Source organism: Sus scrofa, chromosome 13, assembly GCF_054392235.1.
Source record: "Sus scrofa isolate SSC_HxYL_T2T_F1_AM1 chromosome 13, Sscrofa_HxYL_maternal_Yorkshire_Landrace_v2.0, whole genome shotgun sequence".
Classification (NCBI taxonomy): Eukaryota; Metazoa; Chordata; class Mammalia; order Artiodactyla; family Suidae; genus Sus; species Sus scrofa.
Genome location: NC_139395.1, coordinates 219,560,401 through 219,585,654, shown reverse-complemented (window position 1 = coordinate 219,585,654; position 25,254 = coordinate 219,560,401). Strand labels below are relative to the sequence as shown.

General features: G+C 42.5%; 1 protein-coding gene across 7 annotated transcripts in view; it reads left to right on the top strand.

Moving 5' to 3' along the window:
* Positions 1-25,254, top strand: part of DSCAM (DS cell adhesion molecule) — a 744,988-nt gene that overhangs the window by 103,388 nt on the left and 616,346 nt on the right. For 4 of the 7 annotated variants that reach the window (XM_084992175.1, XM_084992177.1, XM_084992176.1 and 1 more), the window contains one exon: positions 20,107-20,424. In XM_084992175.1, the coding sequence (XP_084848301.1) occupies positions 20,107-20,424 (318 nt within the window). Of the gene's footprint in view, positions 1-20,106; positions 20,425-25,254 lie in introns of those variants that run through there. The other 3 variants (XM_084992181.1, XM_084992178.1, XM_084992179.1) reach the window with 1 other exon arrangement.

Sequence of the window (25,254 nt, the reverse complement as noted above, 5' to 3'; positions counted from 1 at the left end):
GCTAGGGGTCCAATCAGAACTGTAGCTGCCAGCCTATACCACAGCCACAGCAACGCAGGATCTGAGCTGCATCTGCAACCTATACCACAGCTCACGGCAATGCTGGATCCTTAACCCACTGAGAAAGGCCAGGGATCAAACCCGCAACCTCATGGTTCCTAGTCGGATTCGTTCCCCCTGTGCCAAAACGGGACCTCTCTGGCTTATTATATTTTAAATAAATGACTCAAAAATAGTTAAATTACTTTGGATTTTAAGTGTGTTGAGTTGGCGGTGGTTACTTGGGATTGATTGTCCGTTTACTTCCTGTTGGCTAAAATTTGTCTAATTGTAATAGAATTGCTTGGTACTGTTTCCTCATGGTGTCTCTGTTGGGCTTCAGTAGTCGTGTGGGAGTTTCATGCCCCCTGTTGTCAGTATGATACTGTAGCCTTCCCAAAATAGGCAAACGAAGGCACCCCGGTTTAGCAGCTGGGGTTGAGTGTGGCGTTTGCCTCCTGTCCGGTCCTCACCTGCCTTCACTTGCTGGCATCTCACACCAGGTTCTTCTGCGTGTAGAGACGGTCATAAGGGGGTCAAGAGCTTGCGGTGTCCTTTGACGGGCTGCGAGGCCATCATTCCCTCCCTCCTTATGATCCATTTAAGGTTAGAACGATTTTGTCTTTACAAATAAGATTTGATTTTTTTGGTGGTGGTGTTGTTGCATATGTTGCTGTTTGACATTTTAAAATAGGCAAGTGAATTGCTATAGTGTGGCTGATTTTTTTTTTTTTTTTGTCTTTTTTCTTTTTTTTTCGTCTTCTTAGGGCCGCACCTATGGCATATGGAGGTTCCCAGGCTGGGGGTCTAATCAGAGTTGTAGCTGCCAGCCTACACCACAGCCACAGCAACACAGGATCCGAGCTGCATCTGCAACCTACACCACAGCTCACAGCAACGCTGGACCCTTAACCCACTGAGCAAGGCCAGGAATCGAACCCGCGTCCTCATGGATGGTAGTCGGGTTCATTAACCACTGAGCCATGATGGGAACTCCAAGATTTGATTTTTTTTTTTTTTGTCTTTTTTTTGTTGTTGTTGTTGTTGTTGTTGCTATTTCTTGGGCCGCTCTCGCGGCATATGGAGGTTCCCAGGCTAGGGGTTGAATCGGAGCTGTAGCCACCGGCCTATGCCAGAGCCACAGCAACGTGGGATCCAAGCCGTGTCTGCAACCTACACCACAGCTCACGGCAACGCCGGATCGTTAACCCACTGAGCAAGGGCAGGGATCGAACCCGCAACCTCATGGTTCCTAGTCGGATTCGTTAACCACTGCGCCACGACGGGAACTCCCAAGATTTGATTTTTTAAGTCAAGCACCGGGATACGCTCTGACTGGCACTGTCTTCACGCTCCGTCCTGGAAGTGAGCGATGCCACGCTGGTTTAATTTAAAACGTTTCAGTGATAACGTTCAGACTCTACAACTCAATTTGATTTTCATAAGTCGTCATGAAGGGAATATTTAAAAGGTCTTACTCCTTTAAGTTGAAAAGTATTTTGTGGAATTAATTTGGCCACAGCCAGCCATCCACTCCAACCTCAGCTTTCTAGAAGGGGTATGCCTCCAGGACATTTCTCCAAATGAAGTGTCAAATCCGAACCACGTCAAATTTCCAGCGTGGGATAATGGACTCTATTTTATGACCTTCTTTTGAGCCCCAGGGGGTGTGTGGGCCCATTACACAGCTGGCTGGGGTATATTAGGTTTATTATGAGAGGGACTGGCGTGGCGGTGGGGTTGCTGCTGGGTGAAGCCACAAGATATGTTTCATGGGTTCTGGGGTGATTAATGGTGTGTCTGGTTGCCTTGAGAATGTTCAAACTCCACTCTGTTATGAATCCCTAACAGCAAGGAGAATGTGATTCTTCCCTTTTTAGAGAAGTTCCTGTGACTCAGCAGATCCATTCTGTGATAGGCAAACTGTCAAAATTAATGAATTCCAACTGAGATTTGGTCCCTTAAGGGAAAAACCTCATGCAGTTGTAAATTAACATTAATGCAGCAACGTATTACATGCTATATTTTCACACCAGATTGGGCCTCGAGGAAGGAGGTCTTCAGAGGAAACCCTTCTGGTTTGGTTATTTCATTTCTTAATCACAGCTTTAATTTTTGGCTGAAGTGCTCTATGGACCTTCTATAACAGAAAAAAAAGAAAAGAAAAGAAAAGCAAGAGAAAATAAGAGCTATAATCAAAGGCATTTCAGTGGCAGAGTTTGGGTTTTTTTTTTCATACTTTGTGCAGTTCTAGTCTAAGAATATCATCTCTGAACCTCTATCTAAAGGCAAAAGATTACAAAGATGAAAGATGAAAAGACCCGAGAAACACAGTCTGTCTAGCCAAGCACATCTTATGACGAGTACCGCAAACGTTCTTCAGTGATGATGTGTAGATCAGAGGTGGCTAACTTGGGGATTTTGACCCTTAAGGAATAGAACTCAGGATTGTAGATGCCTTTGGCTCCCTTCAGAGGAGTGAGAGCCCAGGACAAGCCTCTCGTTCTCAGAGGAATCTGAGCCCAAACACAGTCCCTGCTTAAATGGCTCCTGAACCAAATCCCATGTCTCTTCCTCACTACAGAGTTCAGAGTTCATGTTGGTTCTCATCGAGGATGTGCCAGCAGTATTCATAACTGCCTGGGAGTTCCCGTCATGGCTCAGCAGGTTAAGAACCCGACTACTATCCATGAGGATGTGGGCTCCATCCCTGGCTTCATTCTGGAGGTTAAGGATCTGGCGTTGCCATGAGCTGTGGTGTAGGTCCCAGACACGGCTTGGATTCAGCACTGCTGTGGCTGTGGCATAGGCCAACAGCTACAGCTCTGATTTGGCCCCTAGGCCAGGAACTTTTTTTTAAGGTGTCCCCCCCCCCCAAAAAAAAAGCTGCCTGTAAGATTTAAGGATTTGTGAAAATCTTTTTTTTTTTTTTTAAAGTCAAGGCAATAGTTTGCATCTATTAACCCCAAGCTCCCATTCCATCCCACTCCCTCGATTTGTGAAATATTGTATTAAACTACTTAGTATAGTCCTAACACATAATACATATTCAGTAAGTGTTAGCTATTCAGTTGCACCCCAAATGAAAACAATAATAATAGCTCTAAAGGAAATTTAAAGTTTAAATGCACTTGGGGACACTGTCTTGCTAGAAATGAGGCTAGCACTTAAGGAGAGATTACAGTAATGTGTGTACATAGATGCACCCACCAGGTAGAGGGAACACACTCCTCTCTGTGCCCAGAGCATCTGGCGTGAGATGCTGGATAACCAGCTCCCTTCCCTCGCGGCCTCTGTCTTCTCCCCTCAGACAGGGAGTAAGAACAAACACTTGGGTGACTTCATAAGGCCGTGGTGGGAGAAAATGCTTCGGAGCAAAAGCACGTTGGATCAAGTGCTCTACACATGTGCAGGTGGAGTCCTAAATCATTTTCAGTGAAACATTTGTTTTAAGACATCACATTTCCCTGAGATTGATTTATTAATATTTAATTGAATTTAATGTATTCAAGAAATGTGTATTGAGATTATACTACATGCTAGAAAGTAGTATTTCTAGGCATTGGAAGTATATCGGGGAGTAAAACCAATCAACTACCCTTTAGGAACTAAAGTTTTAAAAGGAAGGAGAGACAAACAATAAAAAATAATATAAGTCAGTCAATGATGCAGGGTACTCAAAGGGGTAAGCGCACCTGAGGACAGCTGGGAGTGTGAACTGCGGTGGAGGCCCTGCAATGAAAGAGGGCAGTCAGAGCCTCACTGAGGGGGAGGTGGCCCAGCAAAGCCTGCAGAGGCGAGGGCATGAGCCAGGTGGTTTTGGTGGGAAGAGCATCCCAGGTAGAGGGAGAGGGATGTATAAAGGCCCAGAGATTGGAGCCTGTGGGGATGCTCTAGGGGTGACAAGAAGGCCATGTGACTGAAGTAGACGGGCAAGGGGTCCCATCAGAGAGGAACAGTGACCATGGATCATAGAGAACAGTTGGCTTTTTTAGTGAGAGAGTGGGGGCCTGGGAAGGTTTTTTTTTTTTTTTTTTTTTTTTTGCCTTTTGTCTTTTTAGGGCTGCACCCGTGGCATATGGAGGTTCCCAGGCTAGGGGTCTGATCGCAGCTGTTGCTGCCGGCCTACACCACAGCCACAGTAACGCAGGATCCGAGCTGTGGAGCTGTGTCTGCGACCTACACCACAGCTCACGGCAACGCCAGATCCAACCACTGAGCGAGGTGAGGGATCGAACCCGCAACCTCATGGTTCCCACTTGGATTCGTTTCCACTGAGCCACGGTGGGAACTTCCCGGGAAGGTTCTGAGCAGAGGAGAGAGACAGAGGACTGGATCACTCTGGCTGACGGATTAGAGTGGAGGGAGCGGTAGAGGGCGGAGGGAGAGCAGAGAGATCCCTGGGGCACCATCGTGATAATCCAGGGGCAAGAGGAAGGTGGCTTGGACCAGGGAGGTGGCTGAAGACGGCAAGTGGCTGACCTGAGTCTGTTTTGAGGGTGCAGCTAATGGGCTTCCTGATGCATAAGAAAAAGAGGGGTGAAGAGGAGCCCCCGGAACATTTGCTCTGAGCAGATGTAAGAATGGATGATCATTGGCTCTTTTATTGGAAAACTGGTATTTTATGGATAGAATATTTTTGTATGTACGTTGTGTGGTTCTAATGTATCACTTTCTGAGATCTTAACAAATGTGAAGAAGAATCCCATGGAAGAGGAAGGTAAGAGAACTTCTTGATACATTAAGAAAATGAATATGTACATTTATATATATACATTAAGAATGCTGGATTCCAGAATATGGTTGTAACTGAGTGGACCAGGAGATTAGGGCAAAACTTACCAGGGTCCCAACCTTCAGATTTTTCTTCTAAAGTCTTAGGTGTTTGAGACTTGCAAATAAAGCTGGGTAGGTGGGCTTTCTGCATCCTGCGTTCCATCAGTGGGAGCCTGTGGGGTGTCATGGGGCTCTGTGTTGGCTGATTTACGTAGATGTGTCGTGATCTGTGTACATGGAAGGCACTGTCGAATGCAGGGGTGGGTCAGGGCCGCCTCTGGGTGTGATCAGAGTGAAACCCTGTCTCTAGAAACATGTTCACCTACAGAGTTTGCTTGCCAAGGGTTTTTCCTTTCTGAGCTCTCCCCCCTAGTGTTCAGATCTGCATTTTCAAATTCTCTGTTGACATTGAAATATTTAATTTTTCAGGCTTAGCTATCTGTTTAACCTAATTGTTTGGACTAATTCTGCTATTTTTTTCAATATAATGATATTACCATTGCAGGGTTAAATCAATATTTGGGGTCTGCATTATTATAACTACGTAAATATTTATACATAGCTCAGCTACAGCTGAACCACATAGCATATTATAAACACTTTCCTTTCTCCTATAGCTTTGTGTGTTCCTTAGGATTCACCATTACTTACTGTTTTGTTTATTTAGTTTTCACTGCATGTGTACCCAATTCATCCCCCAAATTCTCCACTAGTACAAAGTACTCCCTTTAAAACATTTAGATACACCAGAGTCTTTGGATGCTTATTTTTTTCTTCAAAACATCTCTCTGGGAGCCTTCTTTCTGTACCAGTATGGACTAGTTTCCACTATGCAGTTATTATCTTGAAATCTTTCAGAGTCACTCTGAAAATTCCTTTTGTTTCTCATCACCTGTATTTGAGCCTCTGTTTCCTGTATGTCATATATTCCTCTTTCTTGGTTTGCTGCCTTTTTAATTCACCTTTCAGAAGCCATTTGAATAGGGTGCATGAGAGGTAACACTTTTAACTTCACAATATCTAAAAATGCCTTCGTTGATTTGCTTGATACTCTGGGCTTAGAATTCTAGGTCAGACCCACTTCTTTTTCTATATATGGCACACTGAGGTCCAGGGAGGTGAAAGAGCTGGCCCTTGGCCTCCATGCGGTCATAGATCAGAACATGACAGCAGGTTTCAACTATGGAGAATCCCCAGGAGGATGGCACTTTTTGTCCCAAAGAAATGCCCTTTCTACTTCAAGGGAGACCTGACTTGAGTTATATTTCAGCGTTCATTGCATTGTCTATGTACTCAGTGCTGTGTAAGCAGATGGTGTACAGGGATGATAATGTTCTCTTTGCTGCCTCCAAGGTACTAGTGTTTTAGCAAAGAACAATGCCACGTACATGAGCAACCTTTTGATGAAGGAAGAGCAGAAAGTGCAAGAATGGATTAGCTGGTTTTAAAGCACAGATAGTAATGAAGTCCATTGGGTTCTATGCAGTGCTCCCCAGTGTTATGGGGGAAGATAGAGGGGTCTGTTATTCCTGGAACCCAGACAAAGGCTTTTCCCATCTGTGCTTTGGAAAGAGTAGGCATTGCTGCTAAGGCAAAACAACTGAACATCCATCGCTGTTCACCCACCCTGCCCCTGAAATTCCGTGACAGTGATGGTGAAGGATTCACACATCGTCTGAGGACAAAGAGGAGGAGGGGTAAGATAATGACAGCCATGAGACGACAACAGTGGTAGATGAGTGATCCCTGACGTAACACACTGGAGAACACTCAAGGAGGTCACCCAAGGAGAAGGAGCCCGTGGCCGGCTCTCTGACTCAGCCAGGTGAGTTGGAGGGACCAGGCTAGACTAGAGCCAGTCCTCCATGAGTCCCTCTGATTCACAGGATTGCTGCCCCCTACCGCTTAGAGTGTGTTTGCTGTGATGAGAATAGCCATTCATTTTACTGCTGAAACATGAAGTAAAACTGTGCCCGCCCTGATAAAATTAATTACCCTAAAAATTAGACTGGTGTAAGTCCTTGGGCCGGAGCAAAATGGAACATTCCATCCCCTGAACATGGCGAAGTTCTAGCGAAAGGGTGTGATGCTGAACACTGTCGTGGTCAGTGAGGGAACGAAGAAGGCACGTGCCCTCACTCAGCACCACGCTAAGGGCCTCATTGCTGGACGTAGACGTCACATTCTTGTCTTGAGGTACCGTTGTGCTCTCTGGGTTTAATTCATTTTGTTCTTTAATCATAGGATAGGTGACTCAGTTGGCTTCAGTAAATCTCCATCTTTCCTTCCCGTTGATAGTCCGATTTATGTAGTTCCTGGTGTGGCACAATGGGTTAAAGATTTGGCACTGTCTCTGTGATGCCCTGGGTTCAATCCCGGGCCCAGTGCAGTGGGTTAAAGATCCGGCGTTGCTGCTGCTGTGTGAGGTCACAGCTGTGACTTGGATTCCATCACTGGCCGGGAAATTTCCATATGCTGTCCCCCCCCCCCCAAAAAAAAAACCCATAGTGTGGCTTTAATGCTGCCTTGCTATTTTGTTTCTAGTTCATATTGCTATGTTTTAGGACTCTTTTTTTTTTTTTTTTTTTTTTTTTTTTAATATCTGCCCCCTCTTTCTGAGCCTTTTAATCTGCAAAAAGCAATTCTGGCAACATCATTACAATGTCAGATCCAGTTCTCATTATCTTTTTCTGATAATTGTCCTAATTTATAATTCCTTGTGTGAATCTGCACTCATTCCTCATTCTTCATCAGTTTGCTTCATTTTTCTTCCCACATTTTTGTGTTCCTTGATCCTCAGGAGTCGTTTACATCATTTTGGTTTATTCATGTGCTTTGCTGCTTGTGATCATAATTCCCAGAGTGTCTTCTGCTTCTTCACTAGCCACTTTCATGCCTTTTGAAACTTTCGAGCTTTAAATGTAAATACTGAAATGTAGCAAGGTACATACATATTATTCATTACAGAGTCTGTATTCTTCTCTGAAACTGTGCGCTTAACCGCCAGCAGTGTTACTGAGGGTAACTTTCATCCATCCAAAGGGACAGAGAGATTTCAACTCTAAAATGAATTCCCTAGACACACTTGGAAATAATTTTCTAGAAAGATATTGCCAACAATATTTAGACATTTTATATATAAAATATTAACATTTTTCTTATTTTTTTCCTCCAGAGATTTGTAAAACACATAGCAAAATCGAGGGGTCTTTTCTTCCTTGTTGCAATATCAGCGCACATATTGCATATTGGATAAAAGAACATTCTTAAACAGAGTGGCTAAAGTCTTATAAATATTTATTTTTATGTAATAATTAGTTTTATTTTCTTTCTCATCACTAGGTAACTTTAATATTGCTGTAGGAATTAGTTTTTTTTTAATTTATTTTTTATTGTTATTTCCCCCAACACTCTTTTTTTTCCACTGTACAGCATGTGGACCCAGTTACACATACATGTATACGTAATTTTTCCTCCCATTGTCCTGATGTGTTGGTAAGTATCTAGACATAGTTCTCAGTGCTGCATAGCAGGATCTCATTGCTAATCCATTCCAAAAGCAATAGTTTGCATCCATTAACCTCAAGCTCCCAATCCCTCCCACTCCCTCCCCCTCCCCCTGGGCAACCACAAGTCTATTCTCCAAGTCCATGATTTTCTTTTCTGTGGAAAGGTTCATTTGTGCTGTATATTAGATACCAGATATGAATGATATCATGTAGTATTTGTCTTTCTCTTTCTGACTTAACTTTGCTCAGTGGGAGAGTCTCTAGTTCCATCCATGTTGCTGCAAATGGCATTATTTCGTTCTTTTTTATGGCTGAGTAGTATTCCATTGTGTATATATACCACATCTTCCTAATCCAATCATCTGTTAATGGACAATATTGGAGAAATTCTTTTTTCTTCAGCCACTTTTCTTGTCGTCCCTTGATGTCTGCGTGATGGAATTTAGATTATAGTAGGTGATGCATATGAAATAAAGATTAAATATTGTTCTTTAAAAGGAATCTTTTAGCTATATGTCATATGAAAGCCATAATATTTTTATGTGACACAAATGAACCTACCTACAAAACAGAAACAGACACACATGGAGAACAGACTTGTGGTTGCCACCAGAGAGGGGAGAAGGAGTGAGATGGACTGGGAGTCTGGGGTTAGTAGATGCAAACTATTACATTTAGAATGGATAAGCAGGAGTTCCTGTCGTGGCTCAGTAGTAACAAATCTGACTGGTATCTGTGAGGATGCAGGTTCGATCCCTGGCCTCCCTCAGTGGGTTAAGGATCTGGCATTGCCATGAGCTGTGATGTAGGTCTTGGGTGCAGCTCACATCTGGCGTTGCTGTGGCTGTGGTATAGGATGGCAGCTATAGCTCCAGTTTGACCCCTAGCCTGGGAACTTCCATATACCCCAAGTACAGCCCTAAAAAGACCAAAAGAAACAAACAAACAAAAAGATAAGCAATGAGGTCCTACTGTACAGCACAGGGAGCTATAGCCAGTCTCTTGGGATAGACCATGATGGAAGATAATATAAGAAAGTAACATGTATATATGACTGGGTCACTTTGCTCTACTGCAGAAATTGACACAACATTATAAATCAACTTTTATTGAAAAGAAAGAAAACCATTATATATATATATATATATATATATATATTTTTTTTTTTTTTTTTGGTCTTTGTTCCAGGGCCTCACCCATGGCACATGGAGATTCTTGGGCTAGGGGTCTAATTGGAGCTGTTGCTGCTGGCCTACGCCAGAGCCACGGCAATGCCAGATCCGAGCCACGTCTGCGACCTACACCACAGCTCATAGCAACGCTGGATCCTTAACCCACTGAGCAAGGCCAGGGAATGAACCCCCAACCTCATGGTTCCTAGTTGGATTCTTTAACCACTGAACCATGAAGGGAACTCCAGAAACCATAATATTTTTAAACATTTATTTATTCATTCAATAAAAATTTGAGGGCTTCTATAGGTACTAGTTGGTGCTCTAAGTACGAGGAATAAGGTTGCATCGTCTGTATACAGCCACCCTCTTGTCGATTTCAGTAGAGCTGGGGACACACAGCAAACAATGAGATGAGACTGATGGAACGAAACAGGCAGCTGAGAGGTAGAACCTGGGGTGCCGTCTGGGAGATGGAAGGCCGGGAACAAACCCCTGAGGGTAGATTGAGCTGAGAGTCGGAGAATGAGTAGCAGTGAATTGGGTGGAGGATGGTGAAGAAGTCCAGCGGGGTCTGGGGCCCGAGACCCTGAGGACTGGTGGGGCTGGACCCTGGTAAGCCATCAACATGAGGCCAGATTGCATGTTTTCTATGTGCAACTTATTAACGTCAAAGTACAAGGAGGCAGATAAAATCTCAACCGAAAACATTGATGTATCAACCCAGTGGCAGTCAGCGCTAAGAAAAGAAAGAAGCCCAGTTCTCAGTCCTCCTTTTGGATTTGATGCTCCTCCCTCTAATCCCAGCAGAATTGCTTTATGTGCTTTGAAGTTTTTATTAGCTAAATAGACATTTAGGAGTGGTATGTATTCTTGATGAATTGACCATTTTATCATTTGGAAATACCCATTTTAGTAATATTCCTTATCCGAAATCTGTTTTGATGTTAATATAGCCATTCCAGCTTTCTTTTCAGTAGTGTTAGCATGGTATATTTTTCTATTCCTTTAAAAAATTACTGGAATATGGTTGATTTATAATATTGTATTAGTTTCAGGTACAGCAGGAGTGAGTCAGTTATACATATATCCATTCTTTTTTCCCATATATTATACAAACTATTGAATAGATCTCTTTACTTTTATTTTTTTAAACTTATTATTTTACTCTTTTTATGGCAACGACACAGCATATGGAAGTTTCTGGGCCAGGGTTTGAATCCTAACTTAAGCTGCAACCTGAGCCTCAGCTGCAGCAATGCTGGATCCTTTAACCTGCTGCTCTGTGTCAGGAATTGAAGCTGAACTGCTGCAGCGACCTGATATGCAGCACTTGGTTCTTAGCCTACTGCACCACAGCAGGAACTCTGATCCCTTTACTTTTTTTTTTATCTTTTTAATGATTTTTATTTTTTCCGTTACAGTTCATGTACAGTGTTCTGTTGATTTCTGCTGTGTAGCAAAGTGACACAGTCATACATACACACACACATACACACACACACATATATGTGTGTATATATATATATATACCCGCACATTCTTTTTCTCACATTATCCTCCACCATGTTCCATCATAAGTGATCAGATATAGTTCCCTGTGCTGTACAGCAGGACCTCATTGCTTGTCCACTCCAAATGCAGTGGTTTGCGTCTGTTAACCCAAACTCCATGATCCCTTTACTTTTAATCTGCTTGTTTCTTTGTATTTAAAATGGGTTTCTCCTGGATTATATATAGTTAAATCTTGGCTTTTTTTCATCCAGCCTGACAATTTCTACCTTATAATTGGACTGTTTAAGCCACTTATATTTAATGTGAGCATCAGTTTGTCTAGGTTTAAATCTACTATCTTGGTAGTTGCTTCCTATTTGTTTCATCTACTCTGTTCTTTTTTTTCTTGTCTCCTTTTAGATCAATGAAATTTTTAAAAGATCAATTATATCCAAATAATGGTTTAATATGTACGTTTGGGGGGTTTTGCTTTTGTTTTTTATGTGTTTGCTTTAGGGTTTACAATATACATCTTTAAACTAACATGGTGTACTCTCAGATAATATTATAATACAATGTGCAGTAGAAGAAACTGACAGTGACATTCTGGTATTTCCCTCCCCCCACCTGCCTTTGTGCCAATACTGTCATTAATTTTATTCTGTTATTTTTTTCTTTTGTTAGGCCCACACCCACACCAAATGGAATTTCCCAGGCCAAGGGCTGAATTGGAGCTGTAGCTGCCGGCCTACACCACAGCCACAGCCACAGCAACACCAGATCTGAGCCGCGTCTGAGACCTAAACCATAGCTCACGGCAAAGCTGGATCCTTAACTTCCTGAGCAGGGCCAGGGATTGAATCTGCGTCCTCATGGATGCTAGTCAGGTTCATGACTGCTGAGCCACATCAGGAACTCCAGTTTTAACTCTCTGTATATGTTATAGCCCTCCCATACACTATTATCTATTTTGCTTTCAACTGTAAATTGTCCTCTGATGATTTTTTAAAATGAAGAAATATATTTTTTATATTCACCCACATATTTATCATTTTCACTGCATTGAAAGCTTTCCTTATTTTCTTTTGAGAAGTCAAAAATGTCTGTCTGGTATCATTTTCCTTTATCCTGAAAGACGTCCTTTAGCAGTTCTTGTACTGCTGGTCCACTCTAAGTGAATTCTCTTAACTTTCGAATGTCTGAAGAGTCGTTACTGTTTTGTTTGCATTTGGTTTTTTTCCTGAGTATAGAATTTTAGATTAGAAAGTTTGTTTTTCTTTTAAAATAATACCTTTTTTCCCCCTCCACTGCCTTCTGGCTTGCATTGTTTCTGATAAGCCTGACATCCTTCATACCTTTGTTTTTCTACATGCAGTGTAAGATTTTTTTTAATAGCTTCCTTTGATATTTTTTCTCTTTATTATTAGCTTTTGGCAATTTAATTGTGATGTGTCATGGTGTGATTTTCTTTGTGTTTCTTCCGTTTGGTATTCATTGAATTTGGGGGTTATTTGGGCTGTTAGCATTACTTACATTTTGAAAATGTTGCATATTAACATATTTTTAACATATGTTTGCACCTAAATATAACATTAGTGGATACATACTAGTTCTTTCCTCTCTGGCGGGAGCATGAATTAGCTCCTCCCCCATGTGAGCTTCAGGGATTTTCCACCTGCTCCTTTCTGAAGTTTCGTATCCTGCATCGGTAGTTTCCTTACACACGTGTGTATGTCAGTCCATAGCTGAAGACTTATCCCAGGGAAACCTCTTGAGATCTCTGGAGTTCCTTCCCCGTGCAGCTTCCTTCTCTTTGCTTTGTGAATCCAGTGGCTTTGGTCTCCCCAAGCCTCAATGCAGAGACTCCACTAAATTATATTTAGGTTTCCTCCTTCAGAGATTATTTGGGAACTTTCTCCAGGCACTTAGCTGGGCACTAGAGGGGCCAGTCTCATCTGTCTCCTTCTTTGACAGCTTTTGCTATTTTGTATTGCCTGAGTGTTTACTTCCAGAGGGTGAATCCAGGCTCTGTTTTGTTTTATCTCAGCAGCAGAATTTCATATTTTAAATTCTATGTCATTGTGAAGTTCTATCCAATTCTTATTCATGAGGACAGTTACACAGTGGCTTCAGGACTGGGAATAGATAGAATGATTGAAATATATTAGAGTTAAATATACAATTGCTAGAACATATGAGCATATTTTTATAACCTAACTTGGAATTATTTCATAGATGTTAGGCATGCTTTCCAAGTCATTGTGAGACCATCCATTTACCTGCTTTCAGATTGTCTGATCAAGATGACACTAAGTTTCAAAGCATTTGTTCTAATATGAAAATATTTTGGAGCCTCAGAATCAGCTGCTGGTTATGCTTTCTAGGTAATACTTATCTAAGGCTTAGGTATATTCCTTTTCATTTTGGAAGACTTTTATAGGAGCACTTCATTTTACTAAGCATATTCACTCTCCTATTTCTCTGAAATAAAAGCATTTTGGTCCCGAGTGGCATTGTCATTCAAAATAAATATACCCAATATTTTTGCCAATCTAAGAGTCTGTTTTAGTTTTCATGTTTTCTGATCTCTGTGAAGCAGTTGACACTGTTGAAAACTTTGACTTTTTAAAATGCTATCCTTTTGTTTCTAAGGCTGGGATTTGGGCTGCTGATCTCATGCTTTGTCTTCACGGTGGTTCTGTATTTTCCTGCTTCTTTAAAATATTTCTTGTTTTAACTGAAGCATAGAATACATACATAGTAGTGTGCATAACACAGAGCACAGCTTGATGGCATTTTCATCAGCTGAACACACTAATGTACCCAGTCCCCAGGTCAAGAAAATGAACGCAGCCTGAAGTCCCCTCATGCCCTTTCTATTGTCTGGGTCCACCTCCATCCTACGAATAACCGCCTGAACATCACAGATGAGTTTCTTCTGTTTTATGCTTGACATAAATGGAATCACAGGAGATGCTCTCTTGTTGTCTCTGTTTTCTCTCCTTCAACATGATGATTGTGAGAGTCCTACCACTTTCGTCTATCATTTTAGATTGTTCAGCATGTTTATATAGTGGTTCAGTGTGTAAATATATCACAATGTGTTTATCTGTTGTTTTACGATCGATGGATATTTGAGTGGTCTCCAGTTTGGGATTCACAAATAACACTGCTGTGAATATTCCAGTGTGTGTTTTTTATGAGCCTTTTCCTGCATTTCTGTTGGGTAAATACCCATGAATTGAATTGTTGAGTCAGAGAGCGTGCGTAGAGTTAGCTGTCGTAGATACCGATGAGCAGTTTTCCACTACGATGTTACTGGCTTACGTTCTCATCTGCAGTCTTTGTGTTTCATGTTCCTCCATATCCTTGAGACATTCAGCGTGGTCAGGCTTTTCCATTTTAGTCATTCAGATGGGGCGTAGTGATAGCTCTTTGTGCTTTTAGTTTGCATTTCCCTGTTGACTGGTGACAGTGCTTATTTTTTTTTTCATGTATTTATTGGCCATTTATATATTGAAGTAATCACCCAAGTCTTTTGCCCATTTTTTATTAGATTTTTTTTTCTTTTTATGGCTGCACTTGCAGCACATGGAAGTTCCCAGGCTGGGGGTTGAATTGGAGCTGCAGGTACAGACCTATACCCCAGTCACGGAAACACTGGGTTCAAGCTGCTTCTGTGAACTGCACCACAGCTTGCGGAAATGCCAAGTCCTTGACTCACTGATCGAGGCCAGGGATTGAACCCACATCCTCATGGATACTAGTCAGGTCCTTAACCCACCAAGCCAGAATGGGAACTCCTATTAGATTATTTTTTCTTATTGACTTGTAGGCGTTCCTTGTGTATTTTGAGTGCAAGTCCATGGTCAGATGTCTTTTACGCACCTTTCATTTGTTATGTACCCCTTGGGTATCTGTCTCCGGTTTGTGTCTCCTCTTGTTCTTCACTCTCTCCTTGGTCTGTCTCACCCATGGACTTCAGTTTCCCTGACTGTGGAATCTCTTTCTGAGTTCTTGCCTTCTAGTCCCAACTTCCTAGTGGGGGACCCAAGGACAGTGCCCCCTTAACCTCAGTAAAACTGACATTGCTGTTTCCTCTACCCAGCAGGCTCTCCTTTGTATGTTCTTTATCTGTGTTCACAGCCTAACTATGCAGCCAGGCATACAAACTGTTAAATTGGGATCATATCAACTTTTTTTTTTTTTTTTTGCTTTTTAAGGCCGCATCTGCGGCATATGGAGAGTCCCAGGCTAGGTGTCAAATCAGAGCTATAGCTGCTGGCCCAGCAACATAGGATCCAAGCCGTATCTGTAATCTACACCACAGCTCATGGCAGTGTTGGATCCTTAACCCACTGAGCGAGGCCCCTGCAACCTCATGGTTCCTGATCAAATCGTTTCTGCTGCGCCACGACCAGAACTCCCATCTTGAGTTCTTAACTTCTCATCCTCACGCATTACTTCCATGCCCTGCCCACAAGCTCTGGTGGGGTCATATCAGACACAGCTGCATAGTTAGGCTTTCTCTTCCCTTCCCACCACCAGTGCCCAGGAGGGTGAGGGCACCCTGATCAGACCTCCTGCCTCTAGTCTTCACTCCTTCTTTACTACCCCGTGTTCGTTTTATAAATTTGCAGTCTGCAAATGTGCTTGTTCAATGTCAAAGCTTTCATGGACTCTTTTTTGTGTGTCTTTTTTTTTTTTGTGGGGGGGGGGGCACGCCCACAGCATATGGAAGTTCCCAGGCTAGGGGTTGACTCAGAGCTACAGCTGGCAGCCTACACCACAGCCACAGCAACGCAGGATTCACACTGCGTCTGTGACGTACACCACAGCTCACCGCAATGCCAGACCCTTAACCCACTGAGCAGGGCCAGTGATCAAACCCGAATCCTCATGGATACTTCATTACACTGAGCCACAACTGGAACTCCTTGACTCATTTTTTAAGCATCTTTATTGAGATACAATTTACATGTAATAATAGTCACCCATTTGTACAATTTAGTGTGCTTTTTTTTTTTAGTGAATTCACAGATATGTAAAACCTTTGCCATAATCAACTTTAGACCATTGATCACCTTAACAAGACATTCTAGATCCCTTAGCTGCCACCCTCCTGCCCGACTGCACTCCACCCCTAAGTAAACCACCCCTCCACTTCCTGTCTCTGTGGAGTTCCCTGTTCTGGACATTTCGTGTGAATGTAATTACTTAGGATGTGCTCTTCCATGAGTCTTGCGTAACTCACTCTCGTCGTGAGCACACCGGCATTGAGTCCTCCATGTCTGTAACTTGCACCAGTGTTTCATTTGTCTTTATTGCTGAGAGCAGCTCCGCCGCATGGGTATACCAGGTTTTGTTTATCCATCCTGCCGTCGATGGACACTTGATTTGTTTCCATATTTGGCTGTTATAACACTGTTTTAAACATGTGTGTACGAGCTTTTGCTTGGACATATGTGTGCAGTTCTCTTGGCTACATGCCTGGGAAAGGGGCTCCCGCCCGCCAGCAGAATTGAGCACATATTTCTTAGCTTGAGATCTGGCCCTCCTTAGGATCTGACTTGATAATAAGCTTCCGAGATGAAAGCTCCTAGGCATCACCCTCCAAATCTTGGTCCTTTGCATGTCTTGAGGCCTTAACAAGCACCGGGTCCTTACTAGGTGCTGAGTGATTATGGGATAAGTGAATCTAAAGACCCTCAAGCTTCCGTGCCCAAATTCAGTGTCACTGTTGGTTCTGCCCTGAAGCTGCTGGTATCCAGTATCCCCCCACCTCTCTCCTGTCTCAGCGTCCTAACATGTTTGTGCCTGATGCCCGGAATCGGACTTCCCTTCTCCTTTGGGAAGCTTTCCTCATCTCCCCCAGCTCGGGTTAGTTTCTCTATCACATATGCGTCTGTAGCAGTCTGTACGTCGTCCTGTCACAGCACTCAGCAAAGCAGTCCTCACTGATCTCCTTCCATGACCGTGGCACTCTGTGGACCCCAAATTCCTTGAGAGCAGTAGCGTGATTCCTGCGAATTCGTGCAACTGGGACCTTGCATGGGGCCTGGTACCTAGCAGTTGCTCAGCAGATACTGTTGCTTGAATGAATGGTTGTGTCGTCACTTCCTGTTAAGTTTCTTCCACGTTTCTTCTTTTCTCTTTGCGCTGTTTGAATTTGAAAGAAAGCAGTATTGACTTATTTTTCTTTTTAGTGTAACAGTCTCCTTTATGTTTGTCACTGGAGCCTAGGTTATACCATCTGTTATAACAATATAAAATATGGAGAAATCTGCAAATGAAGAAACAATTCTCCAGAGCCCCTTCCTTGTGTGCTCTTAGTGTTCATACCCCCGGTTTTTATATCCTGAATCTTAGAACAAGATTCTGCCAGATGTTTTGTTTAGCTTTCTGTTAATAAACTGAAATTATTTTCAAGGAACTTGCACACACGCATAATTTACAGTAAGATTATCTCTGCCATTATAGGAGGGAGCAAAAGGTACTATATTTAAAGTGCATGCAGCCCTCCATAAAAAGAAATACTATTATTTAAGCAGATGGATGGTCCCTTTGATGGAAGAAATAAAAGCTGTTGGAATACAGTTTGTTTTCTTTTGCCTGTGGCCATATGATGTGTATCTTAGACAGTGAGTCTGTGTTACATTATTAAACCCAGTGGCGTGAAATAGAAAGACTCATGTTAAATACCTGGAAAATGTAAGGAGAAGTGGCAGTAATCCCCCATAGGTCACTTATCTCTTTAGTAGGATTAAACATTAATTTCGCATTTGTCTCATAGTCATTTGAATAATTTCATAAGCTGGCTCTTGGAATGTGGCAAACAGTAGAAGGCTATACATTTAATTAAGAAATATTTCTTGTGTACATTCACATTTTCAAAGACTGCTATTCTTAACAAGGCCACTTTTATGACACAAGGGAATAAATTCCAATTTGACTCAATTTTATTTGGCTTGAATTGCCCACCATTCAGTTGGCAGAAGAGGAATGTGGTGGTGGGGGAGAATCTGGGTGGAATTAATTAGCCTCAAGAGCGACAGTTCCTGTGTTCCTATTGATATGTTTGTGATGATGTAAGTTTCCTAGAAAGCTCAAAATCACTGTGCTACTCTTAACATTTTTATTGGAGTTGAAGGCTTCAGTGTTTAGCTCTTAACTGTGCTTCTGGTCTGAATCAGTTTCTTAGTTCACAGTAATTTTTATGTATTGATTATGGAGCATTGCTAAAGGCTTTAGTTACGGTCGGGAGGAGAAAACCATCGAATGGTTACTGCTTGAGGCCCACCGCTGGCTGCTTCTCTTTGCGAAGATAGCTTTTACAAAGTGAATTTGTCTCTGCCATCTTTCGACTAGTGGCATTCAGTCTGCTGCTGACTCAGAGGTAGCCACCTCTGGGCGTGGGCAAGTTCATGCTCACTGTTAGTGACAGAGACCAAGAGAGCAGGTGGACATTCAAGTAAGATTTCTGCAGGATGGCCAATCTCATGGACCCAGCTCCCCATATCTGGCTTGGAACGGCAGTCTTCTTCAGGGACACTGAATCCCGGTTCTGCCACCTCCTAGGCCTGACTCCTCGCTCAGCCGACAGCCTCCTGCGTCTCTACCTCTTCTGTGGCGCAGAGACTGGGCTCACCTGACAAGAGTGCTCTGTATGCAAAAGAGTAACTCAAGTAACACCTTGAGTCTGATAGCCTTGCCTGGTTCAGCACAGGCGCTCCATAAGATGTTATTTCTCCTCTGCCCAGTGAGATGAATCCCAGATATCTAGGGCTTTTTTTCTCTCTCTTGCGAATATGTGACTGGGTAAGCATTTGTTTTTAGAAAACCGTATATATGCACGGATGTCTGAGAAGTAGGTCTTCTTGGCATTTAAACATCTTTTGTTTAATTCGCAGATTCTAAAAGTTGAGTTTCTTTGGTTCACATAAAGGACACTCCACAGTCATAAATGAGTGCCATGCAGGCAGCTTAGTAAATGCATGAAAAAGCCAAATGTGTGTGAACAGGTTTGCAGACATTTTATTTGTAGTAATTACAACAGAAAGTAGCCCCCCATCCGGGAACTAGTTTAGCAAATCACATTATATAAAACGTTCATATGCCGATACCTTACAGTTGACCCTCTGTATCCACGGTTCCTCCGCATCTGAAGATTCACCCCCTGTGGCTGGTGTAATACTATTGAAAACAGCTTGTGTAATAGTGGACCCACGCACTTCAAACAGTGTTGTTTAGGGTCAGCTGTACTTGTGAAGTCTGTGAAACATGGCATTATGGATAGGAAATAATGTTCGGAGAATGAAGCAGAGTCTGTAACAACTGCATGTTTTATGTGTGCACATCACGACATAGTCAGACTCTGTAGGCACGTAGGCAGATGGACCAGAAAGAAAAATCCAAACAGGATCCATCATACACTGGTGGAACTGAGTGATATTTTTGTCAAAGTTCTCTTTATTATTGCTATGTATTTTCTACTAAAAAATGCATTGTTGCTTGGCTTTGATTTTTCAGAAGACCAATTGTTCTTTTTAAAATACCTCATATATGATCTTCAATTTTAATGTAAACTCTTTGTGACTAGTTGCTCTCAACATACCTTTCAAGCAGAGCAATTTGATCTCAGAGACTGGATCTAGTCATTCCATCACATGGCTTCTCCTTATTAAGCCCCCACTGAATGTTCTGCTGTGTGTCCTCGGTAGTAGCATGAGCAATGGATCTCACCTTCTACCACTGGACTTAGACCATAAATGAATAAAAACAGTATCAGTTCCAGCAGTGGTCAGTACCATGGGGACGGAAGAGAGCGTGGGACCCAGGGCTGAAGAGCAGTCTCTTCCAAGTTAAGATCCGGGGTCACTTAGTTTGTGGACTGAGTATGCGGTGCTGCCTTGCTTTCCAGTACCAGCCTCTCCGTCCACAGGAGGGTGAGCAACTTTGAATCATTCAGCTTTAGCTGAGCCTTGCGACCATTTCTTGAAAGTACCTCCCGAGGCCAGGCTGACCCGGGGGGGGGGAGGTGGGGGGGGGAAGGGGGGGGACACGGACGCCTCCCGGAGGGCCCTTGACTGACGCCTCCCTGTGTTGTCTTCTTCTAGTTTTCGGTGAGGACCTTCACTCCAGCCTCTACTTTGTCAATGCATCTCTGCAAGAGGTAGTGTTTGCGAGCACCACGGGGACCCTGGTGCCCTGCCCGGCTGCAGGCATCCCTCCTGTGTCTCTCAGATGGTACCTGGCGACGGGCGAGGAGATCTACGATGTCCCCGGGATCCGCCACGTCCACCCCAACGGCACTCTCCAGATTTTCCCCTTCCCTCCTTCGAGCTTTAGTACCTTAATCCATGACAATACTTACTATTGCACAGCTGAAAATCCTTCAGGGAAAATTAGAAGTCAGGATGTCCACATCAAGGCTGGTAAGTTCAGTTCCTCCGCCTGGTTCCTTCTGTGCCTGCGGGGCTGCGGGGCGAGGGCGAGCATGAAGAATGCCGTCAGCCGAGAGCCAGTGGCAGCTCTCCCCTTAGCTCACTCTTACTGGTTTTGTGTTTTTGTTCTTGTTTTTGCTCTTTAGGGCCGTACCCTCAGCACGCAGAAGCTCCCAGGCTAGGGGTCGAATTGGAGGTACAGCTGCCAGCCTGCACCACAGCCACGGCAATGCGGGATCCGAGCTGCGTCTGCCACCTACACCTACACCTTAATGCTGGGTCCTTAACCCACTGAGTGAGGCCGCATCCTCATGGGTACTAGTCGGGTTCATTACCGCTGAGCCACAAAAGGGACCCCCTCAGGTCACTCTTCTGATAGCTGCTTGGAAGTGTCAGAGCAGCTCCTGGCTGAATTTCAGAGTGCCGTATGTTGTTGGCACTAAACCTCAAAATCAGTCGTTCTCATCCTCAGTGAAACAAATCCATACATGCCTGTAAAAAGCACCTTTCATTTTTTTCCTTACTGAGGCAATTCTTTTTTTGTGCAAACTATTCCATTTAGAATGGATACACAGTGAGGTCCTGCTGTACAGCACAGGGAACTGTAGCCAATTTCTTGGGATAGACCAGGAGGGAAGATAATAGGAGAAAAAGAATGTGTATATATTCTGGGTCACTGTGCTGTATAGCAGAAATTTACAAAATGCTGTAAATCAACTATAATAAAAGTAAAAGAAAAAGGTATTTTATGTCAGTTTGCATTAATTGTTGAGAATATGGACTGGTTTTATTTGGATACAATTCTTACACTTACCAACTAGTCATTAAAATATAGAAGCGAAATATTAATAAAAAAGATCAAATACTTCAAAACATCATGCTCTGATAAAAGTAGGAAATACAAAATTTTATTATAGCTCAGTTTTTATTACTAGAAAGAATAATTAACATGTTCATTAATTTTATGTTAATTCAATTTTTTCTTTTTTAATAATTCATTGAATTTTATTATATTTATAGTTGCACAACCATCATCACAACCTAATTACGAAGGTATTTCTATTTCATTTCAACATGTTTGCTATTTGAATGAAGCCATCTCAAAAAAACATGCAGTACCTTGTAGACCCTTACAGCTCTGTTTCTGTAAATCACCGAGACTGCAAAAATGGGGAAAATCCTTCTGTGGAACTGACATTAGGTTTGCAGCACAATTCTTGGATCATTTTTAATATAGTCACTCAACAAATGTTCCTTGAGCTTGGTTCGGGCCCTGCCCCAGGTTCAGGGAGGAGGTGGCGTAGGAAGGTCCACGTGTGTCCTCTTAATCCTAACAGGGAGTCAGAAACGGACGGTGGAGAAAGCCGGGTCGGAGTTTGTTGTGGAAAGTTGACCTCTGTTCCAGGCAATAGGATATTTGCTGAGTACGTTGTAAAAAAAAAAAATGGGAAGAGTAAAAAAAAAAAAAAAAAAGCGTCAGCTAGGAGTCCATGAAAGCCCTCTTACCAGTTTAGTCTAATACCGACAGCCGCTTTGAGTTGTCAGAGCAACTTTCAGCTGGATTTTGGAGTGCCTTACATTGCTGCAACTGAAACTTGAAATTAGCAGTATCAGGTTGGTGAGGTCTAAGCTATATCCCAGACTTATTGTATTTTGACTAATTGATATAGGGACTGAAACTTTGTCTCAAACTCATCCTGTCTCCTCTCTTCTGTTCCTTGTCCCCACACTCTTGTCCCAGAGGCGGCAGTAGCATTAGGAGGACAAAGGGAGAACAGAGGGCAAGGAATTTAATTGGAATAATAAACTAGAGCATCAGTGTTCATGATCTGGAAAACAGTATTGGTTAACACTCTTGTATTCCTTGTGAGATAAGAAAGGCTCTTTTCACATTTTTGACTGTGTCACTTGTTTTTGGCATGTTGCCAATAAATAAGTCCTGATGGAGTTCCTGCTGTGGTGCAGAGGGATTGTAGGTGTCTTGGGAGTGTGGAGACACAGGTTCTATCCCCAGCCAGGCACAGTGGGTTAAGGATCTGGCGTCGCCACAGCTGCGGCTTAGGTTGAAACTGTGGCTCGGATGTGATCCTGGTCTGAGACCCCATATACTGTGGGACGGCCAAGAAAAAAAAAAAAAAGAAAAGAAAGAAAGGAAAACCCCGAATCTGTTATGGTCCTTTTAACATCATAGTGTGTGTTTTTTATTTGTCATTGCTACAAGCCAAACCCAGAATACAGTTTGAGTTTCACAGACATCAGATATTGTACACACGGGACACATCGTGTCCCTAAAACTACACCCAGCTAGACTCCAGTTAGCAAACCGTGTTTTCATTTTTTTTTTTAAGCCTAGCCTTTCAAGTACTATGGTGGACTGACATAATCTAATGACAGGTGGGGAGGATGTGACTTTGATTATTGTTTTCGGCACCAGGTAGCCGAGGGAGCTCTATAATAATTTCTGCAGCAAGTGTGGAGGTGCTCCCTTAATACATCGCAACAGGAGCAAAATCTGAAATGTTTCCGAATTCCCGCCTGTGATCTCTTTGATGTAAGCAGTCGAACACCAGACTGTGACTCATCCGCTAGCTCCTCGTCGCCCAGCTCTATTTTGATCTCTGTGACATGCTCGTGAATTCCACGACATGCACAAAAAATGCACCTAAGCAAGGAAGAAAAAGATAGGCTTTAATCAAGAGATATGAAAAGTTGATGCCCCAAATAATTAAAATTAAGCAAATGCAATTTGTAAGGAACTTCTAAACCTGACAAACAAGGAGACATAGTGAATGCCTTTTACCTGGCAGGCTGACAAGTTTAATGATGCCTTATAAAAACATATCTATAAACTACAAAGTACCCCTTCTCGTAAAACCCGCAGCTTCAAATAGCTGTACTTGTACGTGTTAATCGCTATTTTTGTCTTGGGTTTCCTGTCATATAAAAGAATTAATTACTGACTTCTATTTTAACTGCTATTTTCTAAATTTGTCATAGAATTGTTGTTTTTGCACAGCCACGTGAGTTGTAAAGAAATTCCATCATCTTGTCTGGCATCTCCCCTGCCCCCTTCCACAGAGTTCTCTGGGGGTCTCTGTGTGCCGGTGTCTTTGACAACCTCAGCCCATTCTACACCGGATGCTGTCTCAGTTTCAGCTTATAAGATGGAGAGTCATGTGGCTCTAATGAAATTTCTGTTCTCATTTAATGTCACTTCTTATGATGAACACATTATGGTTGTAAGAGTCTTTTAGATTAGTTACTGGGTGCTTGAAAGTCTGCTTTTATCATTTTTATGTAGATGCTGGTATAAAATGGGATGGCTGTTGCCAGGGGCAGGTGGGCCAGTGACGGCTGTAGTGCAGGTTTGAGAAGCACGAACACAAACTCAGGGCTATCCTCCTGTGTTTGAGGTCTTCTTAAGTGTCTACATGTCCCGCTAGATTGGCATTGGGGTTTCCTTGGAATAATCCATTAGGTAAAATAGCCTCATAATCTCCCCTTTGGAAGCACGGGGAATTCTTCCGAACAGTTTTCACTTTTGACTTAGGACTGGCTGTGAGCAAGACAGGGAAGTTTCATTCATCGTGCCTCCTTAATTAGCAATCCTAGTTCTCCTTCACACAAAATGCTTTCCTGCCGTTTTTGTTCTAAGGACAGAAATGCAGATGGACCACTTGAAACAGCACAGCCCTGCCCACGCTGTATATCCACCTAGAAAACGGTAATCAGCTCTGTGACCTGGGGCAGATCAAAGTATTTCTGGTGGTTGTTTGCTCCATGGTAAACTGTGGGTTATTGCGTTTGGCTGGGGCTTCTGCTTATGGCCAAGATTCAGTAGCAGAGACCAAATTTATCCTTTTACTCGAAACAACAGCTCACAGACAAAATATCAGATAATCAAATCATCAATCAAATCAATCTAAGTAAAAGAAGATATCAAAAGAAAGTTGGATTAAGTTTGTTAATATCAAAGCATATTTCAAAGTATATTTCAGAGCAAAGAATATTACCAGGGCTAAAGAAGGTCATTATGTTTTTAAAAAGGTCAATTAAGAGGGGATGACTATGATAAACTTTTTGCAAGAGAACTTTAAAATACGTGAAGTAAAAACTGATAGAACTGCAAGAAGAAACAGACAAATCAAAATTTATAGTTGGAGATTTCAGTAAGTCTTTCTTAATAACCAGCAGAAGTAGCCAGAAAATGAGCAAGAGTAAAGGATGCTTGAATGGCACTGTAAATCAACAGATTGACATTTATTTATTTAAAAAAAATTTTATTATAGTTGGTTTACAGTGTTCTGTCAGTTTCTGCTGTGTAGCAAAGTGACCCAGTCATACACATATATATCCATTCTTTTTTCACATCATCCTCCATCCTGCTCCATCACAAGTGACTAGGTATAGTTCCCTGTGCTACACAGCAGGATCTCACTGCTCATCCACTCCAAATGCAAGAGTTTGCATCTACTAGCCCCAAACTCCCCATCCATCCAACCCTCCCCCTGACCTCGGCAACCACAAGCCTGTTTTCCATGTCCATGAGTTTGTTTTTTTTTCTGTAGATAGGTTCATTTGTGCTATATATTAGATTCCAGAACACTCCCAAAGACATGCTGTGAAGCCACCATCACCCTAATCCCAAAACCAGAGAAAGATACTACTAAAAAAGAAAATATAGGCCAACATCTTTGATGAATGTAGATGCAAAATTTCTCAAAAAAATTTTAGCCAACCGAGTCCCACAACATATAAAAAAGATCATACACCATGACCAAGTGGGATTCATCCCATGTTCACAGGGATGGTTCAACATAT